This window comes from Malus sylvestris, chromosome 15 (genome assembly GCF_916048215.2).
Source record: "Malus sylvestris chromosome 15, drMalSylv7.2, whole genome shotgun sequence".
NCBI lineage: Eukaryota > Viridiplantae > Streptophyta > Magnoliopsida > Rosales > Rosaceae > Malus > Malus sylvestris.
In genome coordinates, this window is record NC_062274.1 from 16,447,737 (window position 1) to 16,463,301 (window position 15,565).

The following is a 15,565-nucleotide window of genomic DNA, read 5'->3' on the forward strand; positions in this document are numbered from 1 at the left end:
GTCTCCCTTGTCTTCTTTCCCATGTCCAATTTGGGTATTATCAAATTGTTTTGTCCTGATGATTAAAAGGAAACTTTTTTGGGTGTTTTCATTAGTTTTCCACCAGAAGTTTGGATAGAATGGGATCAGCCCAACCCAAACTCATTTGCCGACCCGTTTAGCACTCGGCGCCGAGTAAAAAGTCAAAAATACCACACTGAAAGTACCCACTTTATTGACACTATCGACCCGGCTTCGGATTTGATGTCCCGAAAGTGGTGTCTCCTTCATATCTCCTTCTTTATTTGTTTGACAAGTGTACCACCACTTAACTATAACATAACACTATTAACTTTTAATGAGTTAAAAAAATAAATAATAAAAAGTAAATTAAAACCAGGGGTAGAGTCCCCTCGGTTCTTGCAAAACACAAAACAATTGACCCCAAATCATAATGAAAGATCAAATTCCAAATTTCCATCCCAATTTTCCCTAGAAACAAACTGAAAATTCTCTTTCCAGGAAGTCGAAGAAGCCGAAAAGAAAAGCATCGCCGCTTTGTCGGAGGTGGGTGAGGTGGTGTCTCTGCTTGATTTCAACGCCAGTCTGGGTCTTTCTTCATAGAGCTTCGAGCCACCATTTCCATGGCCAGTGACAAAATCCATCGCATATGGATTTTTTCTTGTCCATCAATGGCGAACCCGCCTGTAAGCAGATGACGTCTTCAATTTTTTTTCTTCGAACCCAGGTGCGCCCAGATCCCACCCCAGATCCGTCAATGTCCATCTCAAAAACCAACATATTAAGGGAGGGGGTGGGAGTGGGCATCGGCGGTGACTGGAAACTGGGGAATTGTTTTGTGTTTTGCAAGAACCGAGTGGACTCTAGCCTTGGTTTTAATTTACTTTTTATTATTTATTTTTTTAACTTATTAAAAGTTAACAGAGTTATGTTATAATTAAGTGGTAGGACACGTGTCAAACAAATAAAGAAGAAGACGAGGGAGTACACTTTCGGGACAGCAGATCCGGAGCCCTATCGACCCCCCGCTATCTACAAACAGAGTTTCAACTTTCAGCTTCACTCATTTCTCACTGGCAGACACTTCTCCTCTCCCGCCCTGAGCCTGAGGTACTCCTCTCTTATCTCCTCCTTCTCTCTCCATCCTCTCTTCCAAACTTATTTAATCTGCTTTATCACAATTTAATTTAATTTAATGCAGTTTTTTTTTTTCTGTGTTAGATTTGATCATTTTCTTACATTTTTTTTTTCTTTCTTTAATTCAGTTTTGCTTGTAGTGGCAAATTTGTATGCCAATTGGATTTCCCAATTGATTACGTTTTATTGGGTCGAATTAGATAGAGAAATTATATGGGTTTTTACTGCTTGATTCAGTAGTTACAATTTTTATTTTATTCATGTGCAAATTATATAGTAACAGAAGTTCAAGTGTTTTATGTCTACTTTCTGTTTGTGGAATTGCCTTAGAGAAGGAAACATATCTCAGTAGAATATAGGATGGCAGTGATGGGTTTGCTTCCAAATAGCTATCTTTGTTGCTTTTGGATTCGGGTTTATTTACATTCCGGTTTTTCTTTGTCTGTTTTGTAATTCTTTGCCTTTGCTGTTTACAACCTTCCTATTGTCAGTAGCAGCAGTTAAGAAGGAAAATGCATCGTGTTTGGCTTTAGGCGATTGCTGCAATTTGGTTTGTCACCTAGCTTAGCTATCCTGGGGTTATCTTATCAAGTTATACAGACTAGTTGCATTGTCAGGAAACTATCATGTTATGCCTTCCATAATATGTAGCTAGAACACTAAAGATATTGGGACATCCAGTACCATGGCGCTGCTGCTGGTCTCAGTGAATCCGTCTACTACTAGTTCCTGTGCTTGCAGTTTCCATGCATCTCAATCTAGCTACTTTCTTCTTCAACCGTATCAAACAATTCAAACCCATTATTCCAAAAGTTGCAGAACTCTCAGGTTCAGAGTTTCGTGTAAGACTGGCCAAATTGACACCCAGGAGCAACCCCAAAGAATCAAAGTAGCTTTTGAGCCCACAAAGAAGAACAGGAAGCCCAAGCCAAGCTTCTTTGAGCAAATACAGGACAAATGGTCTATGAAAGTCAATTCCCCAAGAGAAAATTTTCCATGGCAAAAACAAAATGTAGAACTGGAAGAAGAAGAAGAGGAGGAGGAGGAGGAGGAAGAGGAAGAGGAAGGTCAGAAATCTTCTGGAGTTTCTGCGTCTGAACCAGTGAAACAGACAGTGAGTGTTTCTTTGCCAAACCGTGTAGTTTATGCTCCTTGGTCTCATGGAAGCAAACCCATTAAGCCCCAGGTTGATTACGAGCCTGCAACCTCACAACACAGTGTTGCACAAGGGAAAAATCTAGGTGGGTTTGTTAGGCACTCTGAGATTGATACTACAAGTGGTAGTGTTGAAAAAGAGAAGAGACTTGAGCAACAGTTTGATAGTAATAGGAAACTGGGGAGAGAAAGTGTTGGGGCAAATGGTGGAATTTCAAATGGGATTTCAAAAAAAGAGGAGAAAATGATTTCAAAAGGCTCAAATGGAATTTCTTTCAATGAAACTCTATCTGTGGATGGTGGAAACGATGAAAAGATTGAAAAAGAGAAGAGCTTTGAGCAACGATTTGATAGTAAAAGGAAGCTGGAGAGTAAAAGTGTTGGGGAAAATGGTGGAACTTCAATTGGGTTTTCGAAAAAAGAGGATAAAATGATTTCAAAAGGCTTAAATGGCATTTATTTCGATGAAACTATATCTGGAGATGGTGCTAATAATGAAAGGGTTGAAAATTTTGTGCATACTCTTAGTGGTTCTTGTGATTCTATCCGGTTGCCTTGGGAGAGAGAAAGTGAGTTGGGTTCTGAGGAAGGTGATAAGGCAAGGAAAAGGAGGAGCAACACAGATTTGGCGGAGCAAATGCTTCCGGATCACGAGTTGAAGAGGCTGAGAAATGTTTCTTTGAGGATGTTGGAGAGGATAAAAGTCGGAGTTTCTGGCATCACACAGGCATTGGTGGATACTATACATGAGAAGTGGAAGGTCGATGAAGTGGTCAAGTTGAAGTTTGAAGAGCCATTTTCCCTTAACATGAAAAGGACCCATGAGATATTAGAGGTTGGTGTTGGTACATCCTCTACTTTCTTTGTTATCCCTTTCCTATATATCTAGGGAATTATTGAATCATTCTTTAGCTGTTTGATGATTAATTTCTGCTCAGCTATTTTAAATTGGAGATTGATTCATGTATCATGTCGATCATAGCAGGCATCTGCTCTCTTTTTATATTGTTAAGTTTTTGCAAGAATTGGTTGCCGCTAGCACCTTATTTAGTTGATCATTTGTTCTCTGCCAGAGTAAAACCGGAGGTTTGATTATATGGAGATCAGGCAGTTCGGTAGTGCTTTTCAGGGGAATGACGTATAACATTCCTTGTGTACAATCATATGCTAAACAGAGTCAGAGTAATTCACTTATGCTCCACCAAACAGAAGATGCTACAAGGGATGGGATGCACAAAGTAGGAATGAAGGATGTGTCTAGGACTACAGATTTTCCAAGTCTTGAGTCTGCAGAGTATTTGAAGGATTTATCTCAACGTGAACTCATGGACTTGAATGTCCTAAACCATTTATTAGATGAGTTGGGTCCACGATTTAAGGATTGGATAGGCCGTGAGCCTTTGCCTGTTGATGCTGACTTGCTTCCTCCCATGATTCCCGGATATAAAACTCCTTTCAGACTTCTCCCTTATGGGGTAAGACCTGGTCTAAGAAACAAGGACATGACAAAATTCCGTAGGCTTGCTAGAACTGTACCTCCGCACTTTGCTTTAGGTATGTAACACTTATTGCTTATGATTGTATTAGATAACCAAATCTTTTTTCTCCATATTTTTCGTGTATGATTATTTGTTATAGGAAGGAATAGAGAATTACAAGGTCTGGCTAATGCAATGGTGAAGCTTTGGGAGAAGAGTGCTATTGCAAAGATAGCCATCAAACGTGGAGTACAGAATACTTGTAATGAGAGGATGGCGGAAGAACTAAAGGTGAGACATAGTGACCATTGCATGCCACATCTTTTTATCCTTTCTATTTCTAACGAGTGTTGCATGTTATATATGTAGAGGTTGACAGGGGGTACACTTCTCTCTAGAAACAAAGATTTCATCGTCTTTTACAGGGGTAATGACTACTTGCCGCCTGTTGTCACTGGGGTTTTAAAAGAGAGGAGAAAATTAAGAGATCTCCAACAAGATGAGGAAGAACAAGCACGACAGATGGCCTCAGACTTTGTTGAGTCAAAACCTGAAGCTTCTAAAGGCCAATTGGTTGCTGGAACCCTTGCTGAAACCTTGGCAGCAACCACTCGCTGGAGAAACCAACTGACCATTGATAAAGTTGAAAAAATGACAAGAGATTCAACTTTGGCTAGACATGCATCTTTAGTCAGACACCTCGAGAAGAAGTTGGCTCTTGTACGTCCAAAATGCATTATGTCAAGTATTTTATGTACCCCACAAGTCTAGGATGCCAGAACAAGTGTCATTTAGGAATTTCAATATTGCGACTTATTTCTAACCCTGGATGATTCTAGGCAAAAGGAAAGCTCAGAAAGGCTGAGAAGGCTTTAGCAAGAGTGCAGGAAAGTTTGGAACCATCAGATCTCCCAGATGATTTGGAAACCTTAACCGATGAGGATAGGTTCTTGTTTCGTAAGATTGGTCTCTGTATGAAACCCTTTCTGCTTCTAGGTAAGAACTACTACCTCTTTGGATTAAATCAACTTTTTGGGGAGAATCAAATGCTTGAGTGATTTATATTTCAGGGAGGCGAGAGGTTTACTCTGGTACCATAGAGAATATGCACTTGCACTGGAAGCATAGAGAGTTGGTGAAGATAATCGTTAGGGGAAAAAGTTTTGAGCAAGTCAAGCATATTGCAATTTCTTTGGAAGCGGAGAGTGGAGGGGTGCTAGTGTCTCTAGATAAAACTACCAAAGGTTATGCAGTCATTGTTTATCGCGGGAAGAACTATCAATGCCCTCTTCCATTGAGGCCTAGGAATTTATTGACAAGAAGACAGGCATTGGCTCGGTCAATTGAACTACAGAGACGCGAGGTAACTTATAAACCAATCGTGTTTGTTATTCTTCAAAAATGATGGCTATTATATCAGTTCTAATATATTTCCCATCTTTCCCAGGCATTGAAGCATCATATCTCAGACTTACTGGAGAGAGTTAAGCTCTTGAAGTCCGAACTAGTATGATATCCTTTGCATTGTAGTAGCTTTGACGAAGGTGATGTAGTTTGCGTTTCCATAATATATATATTCTTCTGGTGTTAATTTCAGAAGGAAACGGGAAAGGGGGAAATGGTCGATGGTGGAAGAACCTTGCCTTCAACAGTAGATGATTATTCTATCCCCAGTGATGATAGTGACGAGGTAACTGACCCATTTATCTCACTCTCAGTTAGTACAACGTGCCGCTTTTGTCAAAGTGGCACTTTTGGTTTCCGATAACTGAGATGCTTCCCTATTTTCTTGAACCAGGAGGAAGGGGAGGAGGCATATCTTGAAGTATATGATTGTGGCAATGTGGATGACGATAACGAAAATGAGACTGTTGATCAGTTTAGTAGTTAGTCCGCAAGCTGATTGTTACTTCAGAGTTGAAGATAGGTTATGTCGGAAAAGGAGATGTATAGTTTCTTATTGCTGAGTGAATGAATGAGTCGGCACAAAGGAATGGTTTTTGATACTCAGAAGTCAGAACTCCAAAAACCTAACTGCATGAATCTAAGCATTTATCTTCTGGCAATGAGGTAGACCGGCTGCTATGTTGGGAGAACTTTGGAGGGTACGACAGGATCTGAATGTCGCCCAGGTTAAACCGCAAACCTCCTATATACCGGTAAGGGGTGGTTTCGGAGTGAGGTGCTTAAAAAAAAAGCACCCATGAAAAAAAGCTGTGAGGGTTTTAGGTGTTTGGTAAACTAAAAAAAAAGGCTTATTTTGGAAGCTGCTGTGAGAATAAGCTGAAATCAAAGGAAAAAGCTGAAGCTGCTATTTGCAGCTTTGGAAAACTGGTTTTTTTTCAAAGCACATAGAACTACAGTGCTCCTTTAATGAAAAGATCCATTATCAGACTGCTTTTTTTCCAAAAGCACTTTTACAAAAAAGTTTATCAAACGTTCTGCTGATTTATTTCATAGCCGCTTATTCTCACAGCATAGCCGTTTATTCTCACAGTAGTTTTTTTCAAAGCACAGCAATACCAAACCAACCCTAAGTGCAAGGTAATGAAGCTGTTCGAACCAGTTCAGCAAATTCAGTGAGCTGATTGATACTTCAGAGGTGAAGATTGCAGATGTCCAGAAAGATGTAAATAGCTCCCATCAGCATCATTAAAGTTATAGTTGTAGTTTTAACAGCGTATGAATGTGTAAATTGTAATGAAGCCATCCGTGTGGCAACATCCGGTTACATTCAATCAAGTTCTTGCATACATCGTCGTCATTAAATGCTTCACAATTCAAGTTTTAAAACCCATTCGAGACCAACTAGCTATTCATCTAGCAATATTTTTCTTTCGTTCACAATGTCACGAGAGGCCTTTAGTTCAGACTCCCACCCAATAGCAAACAAAAAGCACACTCTGAGCTTGCTTTATGGATGATTTTTTATGTGGGTCAGGATCATTGTCACGTGGCATTCAGTTTTCTGCTTTGTAATATGGCTAAACGACAAAATTGATATATTGAGCTTGTCACTGACGTTAAATGGGCTAACGTTTTCCATTTTCTTCTCGAAAAAAAGGGAAAGAAAAAAAAAGTAGAAATAAACTTCGATGGCTTTTTAGTCAAAATGGTCCTAATATTTGCTTAATTCTTCACTTTGGTCCCTAAGATTTGAAATCAATAGAAGTGGTTGTCCACCATCAATCATTTTGGTCATTCAATAAAAAAATTATGTTAAATAAGGATCAAAATGACAAAATTACCCTAAATATAATAAACAATAAGCCAAAATAATTTGACAAAAGTTTAGGGTATTTTTGTCATTTTATCCTTACTTTATGAAGATTTTTCATAAAATGATTGACTGTGGACAAAAAAGTTAGGGTCAAGACCAAGGAACAAAATGCAGATAATATCGGCGATATTATCGGTTTTTCACAGTACCGATATTTTAATAGGTATCCAACGAGTTTTCGTCAAAATATCGCGATATTATCGATAATATCGCAATATTTCCAAAACTATTGCGATATTTTGGAAAGTTCCTCGATAACTGAAAAGTCTCATTGAAATGGAGCTTGAGGTGGTCGCCGGAGAGCACGACGGCGGAGGCCAGTGCCTACAGAGCGCCCTGGGAGACTCTGAAGTTGTTGTCCTTGAGAAGATCCAAGCAGTAGTCGACGAGCGACCTCACCTCCGACAAACTCAGGCTCTTTCTGGACGCTTCCAGAAGCTGATGCAGGCGCTCCACTCCTGCCTTGTGCTCCTTGGTGTCCTTGGCACGTGCGAGCTCCAACGCTTCCTCCATCGGAGCAACTTTAGGGTTCTCTAGGGGCATGATCTGGTGCGGTCGGGCACAGATCTGGTGAATTAGGTACCCAATAAGGGCATAAGATAGAGAGAGAGAGGGGAGTGGCGTTTGGAGTTGGTAGAGTGAGAGAGTGAGTGACTGAAAGCGAAATGTAGAGAGAGAAAGTGCGGAGAGAGATGCGAAGGAGGATGATTGTGGCTGAGTTTACAGGGTCTTCCCTCTCTTTTTCGAGTCTAAAGGTTGAAGACGATGTTTGGTTCGGATTGGTGCGTTGGCACCATCTGAAAAGAAGAAGAAAAAGAAGTGGTGCGTTGGCGCACCATCTGAAAAGAAGAAGAAAAAGAAGTGGTGCCAAGTGGTGCGTTGGCACCATCTGAAAAGAAGAAGAAGAAAAAAAAGAAGTGGTGCGTTGGCGCACCATCTGAAAAGAAGAAGAAAAAGAAGTGGTGCCAAGTGGTGCGTTGGCACCATCTGAAAACAAGAAGAAAAAATGTTTGCCAAAAAGAACAAAAGAAGAAGAAGAAGAAGAAATAATAATAAAAAACATAAAGGTTTTGGAATGGTGTGCTGCACCATGTGAAAAGAAAAAATAAAAATAATTTTTTAATAGAAAATTGTACAACTAGATTGAATAAAAATTATATGTAAATGATTATGGTGTGTTTAAATATCTTTCATTGATTACTACATATTTTCTACACTCACAATGTTTGCCAGCTCGCTATATAATCAACTTAAATCAGTTAAATCCATCATGCAATGCATTTCCTTCCAATTTTTTGTGATAAACTAATAGATAATTGACTAAATAAACATCCTGCAAAGTTTCAATAAAAATTTCCAAGTTTTTCTTACAATTTCCGTGGTTTCCATATTATTTTTATCGATATCGATAATATCCCGATATTTTCATCGATATTTCCGTATTTTTGAACTACCGATATTTCCGATATCATCGATATTTAATACCTTGGTCAAGACAATGAAGACTTGTACCAACCGCTTGAAGTCGGAGAATGTGCTCAGATCAATCTTGGTTACTCAACAAAGTCTGACGCCCTTTGCAAAGGCCTGTATCAGTGAGATATCCGGAAAGTTCCACTTGGAGGTTTTTCTGGTGAGGTTCATTACTTAAATCTATTGTTAGTATGAAGCTTAGACCAATGGCGAATTTGAACCACATTAGTATGATTCGTTCATTGTCAGGCTTAGCCCACTCCCCACCCTCTTAGTGTAGATAATATCGCTTGTTAAAAGAAAATATCTTTTGTTAGTATGAAGCTGTGTTTCTTGAAATTTCATGAATATCAGGACAATCTATTAAGCCTTACATAAGAAATGTAAGGTACCACCGTACCAGAAATATCAGATTTTTGAAGGCTATACATACAGATCACCGATGCAATAACTTGATTCATTTGTTTATATTCTAAGCTCTAATGCCTTCTAAAGAGTGAATATTAATCTGATGATCTGATCAAGGCTCTTACTAGTATTGTTCGTCTGATGAATGGGTATGGCCCTACACTTTAGAGGGTTGGGTTGGGAGGAGAAATTTTGTTTACCCCACATACAAAATATTGGCTCCACCTATAGTTGCATCAGGTGCTTCAAACTTAAAGAGCACGTTCTAGTTCCTGAACATGGGGTGCTTACGAATGAGGAAAAGAAGACTTTGCTGGAGAGATACACTGTTAAGGAAACGCAGGTCAGTTCTGCACTTTATTGTTAATCTTGCGTTACGAAATTTATATGCTATGTGAGACATGCCATGACTTTAAATCTAGATTTATAACACTAACATGACTACAAATCTACCACTTCATTCATTGAACTGTTTGGGTTGAACATTTCAACTCAACTACAGAGTCATGCTTAATGCGTCTTAACACCATCCAAACTATTGTGACAAAGTGACAACGCTTGCTTTTTCTCCCCTTTGTGGATGTTTTATGTTATTGGTTGAATCGGGTCATGCCCAACGCATCGTAATACCATCCAAACTACTATGACAAAGTAACAAAGCTTTGTTTCTCTCATCCTAATGGCTTTTTAACGTTTGTTGTCCAAACACATCTTAGCCTGCATATCCGTGGCAAATTCGGGAAATTTGCTTGCTAATTGTTTCGCTTGTATTTGTAATTTTTTTTGTCCAGCTCCCTCGGATTCAGGCGACTGATCCAATTGCAAAATACTATGGGCTTAAGCGTGCACAAGTTGTGAAGATAATTCGACCAAGTGAGACTGCAGGGCGATATGTCACCTACCGTTGCTTCATATAAAGCGAGCAGTCGCTGCAATCGGGATTTTAGGGAAATGTAATGATTTTTTTTAACTCATTTTGTGGATTCCTCAGTAGTTCATGCGATTTGTGTATGCTCGTATTGAGCTGAAATCCAATTCTAGGTAATATAATTAGTCATTGCGACTTGCTAACATTGTTTGAGGTATAAATTCAATGGTTATACCAAATTCTGAGGTAACAACTCAAATCGTGACGCAATGGGTTGCATCGTGTTCATCTAGTTCTGTATTTAATGTAACAGAACGTAGCGAAAACACAAACTTGCGGCAAAGCATGAGAATGTATGCGTCAAACTACATCGAGATAAGGAAACCACCCAGCCCCGACTAGTTGAAAAATTTATATGCCTATTGGCATAGAGTGTCTAGTTGGAAGTAGCCTTGTCCTGCTGCAGAGCTGCCTTAATGAAGTCCAAGACAACCGATGCTAACTCGGCTTGATGCGAGGTGTACGAATGATTAGCGCCTTCTATAAGATGTAATTTGTGGTTAGGTATTATCTTGGCAAACTCTAATGCATCTTCAACGGGGATGATCTCGTCGGCAGTTCCATGGATTGTCAACACCCTGTATATACAGAATCGCCGATAAACTAGGTCAGGTGGAAAATGAAGGGAAACATAAAAGAATGAGAACCAAGTTAAATAAAGTTTGCTTACCGGCATTCTTTGTCAATCTGAAGGCATGATTCGTGCATATCAGTGCTTAGACGATCCATTAAACTGTCCTCGGTCACACAATAACTAACAGCTCCTACAAACGTTGGCATACCATAACCGTGTTAAACGCCGGCATGCACCTTACTCAGTTTCGTGTATATATCAATATATGTAAGGGTGTGTGTGTGTTACTGAAAGTAAATGGATACAAGCTGAAAACACTCAGATTATCAGTTTATTTATGCATGCCATCTTCTGGTCTCACAAACAAATTTCGCAAATTCACTACGCGATACGAATTAGCAAATTACCTGACTTATTCTTTACATCAATGAATCCTTCCTTCTTGATTACTTCCATATAGTCTTTCCCCAAGCGTTCTTCAATGCCTTTCTTCAGATCATAACGTCCAGAAACATTGACAACTGTACAAATGTCATGATACGTAGAAGCATACAGGAGCACATCATCACCTCCTGTAGTAGCAATTTTCAGCAATACCTTTGGTACACAATACGAAATTACTCTTTCGAAACATTCATCAATAGCATTTTGTCGTCTATTTAAAATCTCACACAACGATCGTGCAAAACAATCCAACGTACCTTTACTGTGTCCAAGAATTGCACTGGGTGCACGTTTTTCTCTAGACAAGTATTCGACCACAGAGTGCAAGTCATCAGCCTCTCGCCGATAGTTACCATACTGAAAGGTGCCTTCACTTTCCCTGAAAACCAAAAATACCACAACTAATCAGCATCAACGTAATCTTAGATCTCAAATTGAAAAAAAAATGCAAACTTTGCAAGTACGAACAGTATGATAAGGAAAGAGCCAGCCTTACAACTATGAAACTAACGAGGTGCACACAACGAAACTCTACACAGAACCTGTTATATTTCAGGAATTCAAAACCCTGTAATTCGACAGCCTTACCCATTTCCGGCAAAGTCAAAACGGAAGGAACCAATCCCTTCATTTTCCAGTGCAACAGCAAGGTTCACCATAACAGAGCTTTCCTGGAAATCAAGACACACAAGCTGTGAAACTTTGCCCACAATGCTGCCAACTAAACATTACAATTTTCCACGGACAAAGTACTACTCTACTCATTAGTTATTAAAACACAGTTGTATTCAAGTTACAAACCAAATCATTAACAAACAAAGTTCGACGATAGATTGTCAATGAAATATTAGAAAATATAACTTAAATTAGAAGCATCCTAATCAGGGTGGAACCAAACGAGAACTCATTTCCTCTTTGAGCTAAAGCTAGAATGCAAAGACATTGTTGCGAATATATCAAAAATCGAACCTTGGTGGATCGAAAACCATGGCATAAGATTACAAGGTCCGGGGAACTGGTTTCGTGTAACAATCCCACAAGTTTTTCACCGTGTTTGTTGGGCACAATGATTTTCTGCTGCTGACCCACTGAAACATTGCAATTCAAAAAAACAAAATCCACTAAAATTCTGATAAAGTCGGCAACTTGATGGCAATAAGCACATGAATATTTCAAATCAAACATATACAGCGTGAGACGATGAGATTTCTGACCTGGGTTTTTTGCAGCTTCTGCCATTTTCAAGATTCGTTTTGGGCTGCGATTGCGGGGAAGATTAAAGTTTGGTGAAGGGAAGCTTATGGAAGTGAAAGAACTTGAGAGCAGCATTTTAATTGAGATTACAAATTAATTAACGATTAATTAATCCTCAAGGCAGTGGAAGTTTACCTAGAAACTTTTGCTTGCTGCGCTGCAATCTACACAGCTCCGGTGAGTTTGGAACTGGGAGAGTATCGGACCAATCCAGTCAGTTCCCAACCAAATAATGTTTTGGGTTTTTTAGGTTTTGGTCCACAACAGTCTCCTTTTTAACTGTTGGACCCTGATTATTTACGGGCCTAATCGGATAAATAGTCCTCGTGGTCATAACGTATTCGGAAGGTAGCCCATGTGGTAAAAAAATTCGGATTTAATCTAAATCTGTTAGAATTTATACCTAAAATTGAAACTTCCGTCATTCCTCATCATGCACGTGAGTGTCACATGTGAGGAAAAGATGGTCATTTTCCCTCAAACTCTCCCTTCTCTCCCAACGCTCACCATCTATTCTTCTCTGTGTTCACAAAGACGCCAAGCCCCAAAGAACTGCCATCACCAAACCACCACAACAACCGTGTCACTCTCTCTTCTTTTCTCCCTCAACGCTCAACTCCCCAGTTTCTCTAACCTCTCATCTTCTCTGTACAACAACATAGATGGACTAAACCCTAAACCACCTCGCAGTTTTTAGATGAAAATCCGTCAATTCTTGGTCAGATTGGACAAGACTTGGACCACGGATCACTTCCCCTTCATCTTGAGGTTCAGATTCGAGCATGGGAGACTTGAATCTGCCTTGATTTCACGAGAAACCAAAAGCCCAGTTTCGGGCTGACAACCTCAGACCGTTCTCAGACCATTATCCGGCCACGACTTGGTGTAAAAAGGGTATATTTCTACTCTTTGATCTGTGATCTTCGTTTTGAGATAGATTTCGTGTGTTTTGGTAGAGATTTTAGGGTGAATAGAGCAGAAAATTTTTCGGCTGGCCGGTGCCCGTTTTCTGGAGCGCATTGGGAGAGAAGGGAGAGTTTGAAGGAGAGAGATTAGGATGAGGGGCCCAAAAATTATTTGTTTATAATGAAACGAGATGAAACGAGGGATGAAATGACCATCTTATCCTCACATGTGACACTCATGTGCATAATACTAACAGGGGAATGACTGAAGTTTCAATTTTGGGTATAAATCCTAATAGACTTAGACCACAAGGGTTTAAATCCGAATTTTTTTTACCACATGGGCTACATTCCGAATACCTTATGACCACGGGGACTATTTATTCGATTAGGCCTTATTTATGGGATTCTTAAAACTGCCATGTTTCTATCTTTTCTTTTGAAAATGATAAATACTTATCATTTTTAGTTTCTCACACACCCATGTTTCATCATGTCCGTTTTTTTCTAACTTACTATTTTTGGTTATTCAAGAAATATACTAATATAATCTAAGAGAGGCCACAAGAACTACAAGTTAGTGATATTCCATTTTTTTTTTTTTGGTTAATGGTTCATCTTCATCAATATAATCATCAGATCAATAGTAGAGCAACATCAGCACCAACCCTTGAACCCAAGACCAATATTTTCATGCAAGTGCACTCAACCATGAGGTTGGGAGGAGGGTAGATAATATTCATTTTTACTCGTAATTGGGAGGTCTCATACTATCGGTTCACATGGATAACGAGTAAAATACCCAATTATAGTTGACCCACTTTGCGATTTAGACAATCATCATTAAATTAAAAAATTATTGGATAAATAAAAAGACTATAAAGAGGCAGCCGGGATTAGAACTTGAGTGCATAGGAAAAACACATCACACATAACTAGCTAGGTTCATATCAACTATGGCTTAATTGTTGTTATGCTACAATGAATTCTCATTGTGCCCCTAATGTCTCACTTAACCTCCCGTACTTTCCCCCATGTCTCACATTATCCATTTCGTCAACTCTCATCAAAACCCTGATGCTTCAAATTTGAGTTGAATAGAACCTTGGTTCCATGAGGCAATGGTTTACATCATGAACTTCTTCACTATTTCATGCAACAGATCATATCAAAGTGCAAAACGACTGTCTCTAACTCAGATGATGTGAGGTGTAACAATGGTTAGCTCCTTCTATAACATGTAATTTGTGGTTTGCTATTATCTTTGAAAACTCGAATGCATCTTCGACAGGGACGGCCTCATCAGCAGATCCATGGACTGTCACAGAATGGCCAATAAGCTTGGTCATGCGTACAATGCAAGAAAAAGGAAAAGGAAACATAAAACAGTGAAAACAAAATTAAGTAGAGTTTGCTCAGTTACCACATGATTCAGGTATATCAGTACTCAGGCGATCCATTAGACCTTCCTCTGTCACACGGTAAATCACACTTCCTGCAAGCACGGCATCCCTTAACTGTGTGAAAGGCCAGAATATGTACATATTGCTTGTTTTTGTGTGTTTATTTATGTGCCCTACCTCAATGTGGATTGGCGAATGGCCACCACACATGATGAGAATACACACAACTTGTATGCATGATTTTTTTCATCAAAATTTGGTGATTCATACTGCGGAAATGGCGATGAAATTTTTTGTAAATGTTTTAGGCTAAGCATGATCCAACACTGACTATCTCAACTTAACCACCTATTGCAAAGTGTTTGGATTTATCATAAAAGGCATCTCGGTGATATTAAGGGTCGAACTTTCACTTATAACATTGTGTATTATTTTTGAACTTGTAACAAGCATGAACTATAAAGCCACAATCCCAATTCACACAGATAAGACATGATCATGTATTTGGTAACTTCATATACACATCGAAGAAAGCAAAATTGAAATTGAGGCCTAATTTGCTAGTAGTAAGACAGCATGAAATATAATTAAGGTTTGCATGAAGGTTAAAACTAGGATCATAAAGCTTCGTCTGTTACATTTCAGCCCAGGGCGAGCATTGCTTCACCAATCATAACCCCGATAAGATGGGCTTCTGCATATATATCTAATTTATTACGAAAGAGTTCAATAATAAAGCAACCATCCACTACTAACATTTCCACAGATTTTTCTCTACCCGTATCAAATTTTCACCATAGCAACTGCGACAATGTTGTTCCATGCTTCTAAAGGCTTCGACAAAGCACTCCAGTAGGCAATGTAGATACCACAATTTAATTTCTTGCATGAGTTGCATGTTCTCTTTTCCATGGTGAAATGGCCCTATTGAAACTAAAGTTGGAACAAAAGCGTTTTTATTATGTCTCCGTAATACGCTAGGGACTCTCAATATGCAACTACAAGCCGGGAACAGAGGCTGCTGGTAAAGCTTTCCTCGAATCGGGGATGCTATCAACTCAACTTCGCTTCTGTTTTCACTCAAGGAACGCACATTCACATTATTTTCTGCCACCTTGAACTCCTT

The 15,565-nt window shown here is 39.2% G+C and overlaps 3 protein-coding genes and 1 long non-coding RNA gene across 9 annotated transcripts; 2 read left to right on the forward strand and 2 right to left on the reverse strand.

Annotated features, from left to right (window-relative positions):
- Positions 1-225: 225 nt before the first annotated feature.
- LOC126605106 (CRM-domain containing factor CFM3, chloroplastic/mitochondrial) lies at positions 226-6,523 on the forward strand. Of its 5 annotated transcripts, none has more exons than XM_050272460.1 (11): positions 226-727; positions 943-1,110; positions 1,629-3,127; positions 3,366-3,846; positions 3,931-4,061; positions 4,140-4,490; positions 4,610-4,766; positions 4,841-5,133; positions 5,218-5,277; positions 5,368-5,460; positions 5,569-6,523. In XM_050272460.1, exons 3-11 carry the CDS (start codon positions 1,823-1,825, stop codon positions 5,659-5,661), a joined length of 2,964 nt encoding a protein of 987 aa, XP_050128417.1. In that variant the 5' UTR covers positions 226-727; positions 943-1,110; positions 1,629-1,822; the 3' UTR covers positions 5,662-6,523. The 5 variants fall into 5 exon arrangements, with proteins under 5 accessions (XP_050128417.1, XP_050128418.1, XP_050128416.1 ...); XM_050272461.1 differs by having other exon boundaries at positions 226-686; XM_050272459.1 differs by having other exon boundaries at positions 226-1,110.
- Positions 6,524-8,480: 1,957 nt separating this feature from the next.
- On the forward strand, positions 8,481-10,002 carry LOC126605109 (DNA-directed RNA polymerases II and IV subunit 5A-like). Its single transcript, XM_050272467.1, has 2 exons — positions 8,481-9,274; positions 9,723-10,002. The coding sequence occupies exons 1-2, from the start codon at positions 9,077-9,079 to the stop codon at positions 9,846-9,848; spliced, it is 324 nt and encodes a 107-aa protein (XP_050128424.1). The 5' UTR covers positions 8,481-9,076; the 3' UTR covers positions 9,849-10,002.
- LOC126605107 (uncharacterized) lies at positions 9,935-12,402 on the reverse strand. 2 transcript variants are annotated; one of them, XM_050272465.1, is made up of 8 exons: positions 12,267-12,402; positions 12,092-12,135; positions 11,847-11,965; positions 11,466-11,548; positions 11,135-11,256; positions 10,841-11,005; positions 10,530-10,623; positions 9,935-10,437 (listed from the first exon to the last, which is right to left on the reverse strand). In XM_050272465.1, the coding sequence occupies exons 2-8, from the start codon at positions 12,114-12,116 to the stop codon at positions 10,236-10,238; spliced, it is 810 nt and encodes a 269-aa protein (XP_050128422.1). In that variant the 5' UTR covers positions 12,117-12,135; positions 12,267-12,402; the 3' UTR covers positions 9,935-10,235. The 2 variants fall into 2 exon arrangements, with proteins under 2 accessions (XP_050128422.1, XP_050128421.1); XM_050272464.1 differs by having other exon boundaries at positions 12,092-12,372.
- A 1,477-nt stretch (positions 12,403-13,879) lies between these two features.
- LOC126605110 (uncharacterized) lies at positions 13,880-14,812 on the reverse strand. The gene is made up of 2 exons (XR_007616841.1): positions 14,460-14,812; positions 13,880-14,354 (listed from the first exon to the last, which is right to left on the reverse strand). It is a non-coding gene; the product is annotated as an uncharacterized LOC126605110 (long non-coding RNA).
- Between the last annotated feature and the right edge of the window lie 753 nt (positions 14,813-15,565).

Coding starts and splice junctions, on each gene's coding strand:
- LOC126605109 (XM_050272467.1), top strand. CDS start 9,077: ATGGGTATGGCCCTACACTTTAGAGGGTTGGGTTGGGAGGAGAAATTT. Junction 9,275..9,722: donor ACACTGTTAAGGAAACGCAG/GTCAGTTCTGCA, acceptor TTTTTTGTCCAG/CTCCCTCGGATTCAGGCGAC.
- LOC126605107 (XM_050272464.1), bottom strand. CDS start 12,206: ATGCTGCTCTCAAGTTCTTTCACTTCCATAAGCTTCCCTTCACCAAAC. Junction 11,257..11,465: donor TTTGACTTTGCCGGAAATGG/GTAAGGCTGTCG, acceptor TTTGGTTTTCAG/GGAAAGTGAAGGCACCTTTC. Junction 10,624..10,840: donor TGATGTAAAGAATAAGTCAG/GTAATTTGCTAA, acceptor CAACGTTTGTAG/GAGCTGTTAGTTATTGTGTG.
- LOC126605106 (XM_050272459.1), top strand. CDS start 1,823: ATGGCGCTGCTGCTGGTCTCAGTGAATCCGTCTACTACTAGTTCCTGT. Junction 4,491..4,609: donor TCGAGAAGAAGTTGGCTCTT/GTACGTCCAAAA, acceptor GGATGATTCTAG/GCAAAAGGAAAGCTCAGAAA. Junction 5,461..5,568: donor CCAGTGATGATAGTGACGAG/GTAACTGACCCA, acceptor TTCTTGAACCAG/GAGGAAGGGGAGGAGGCATA.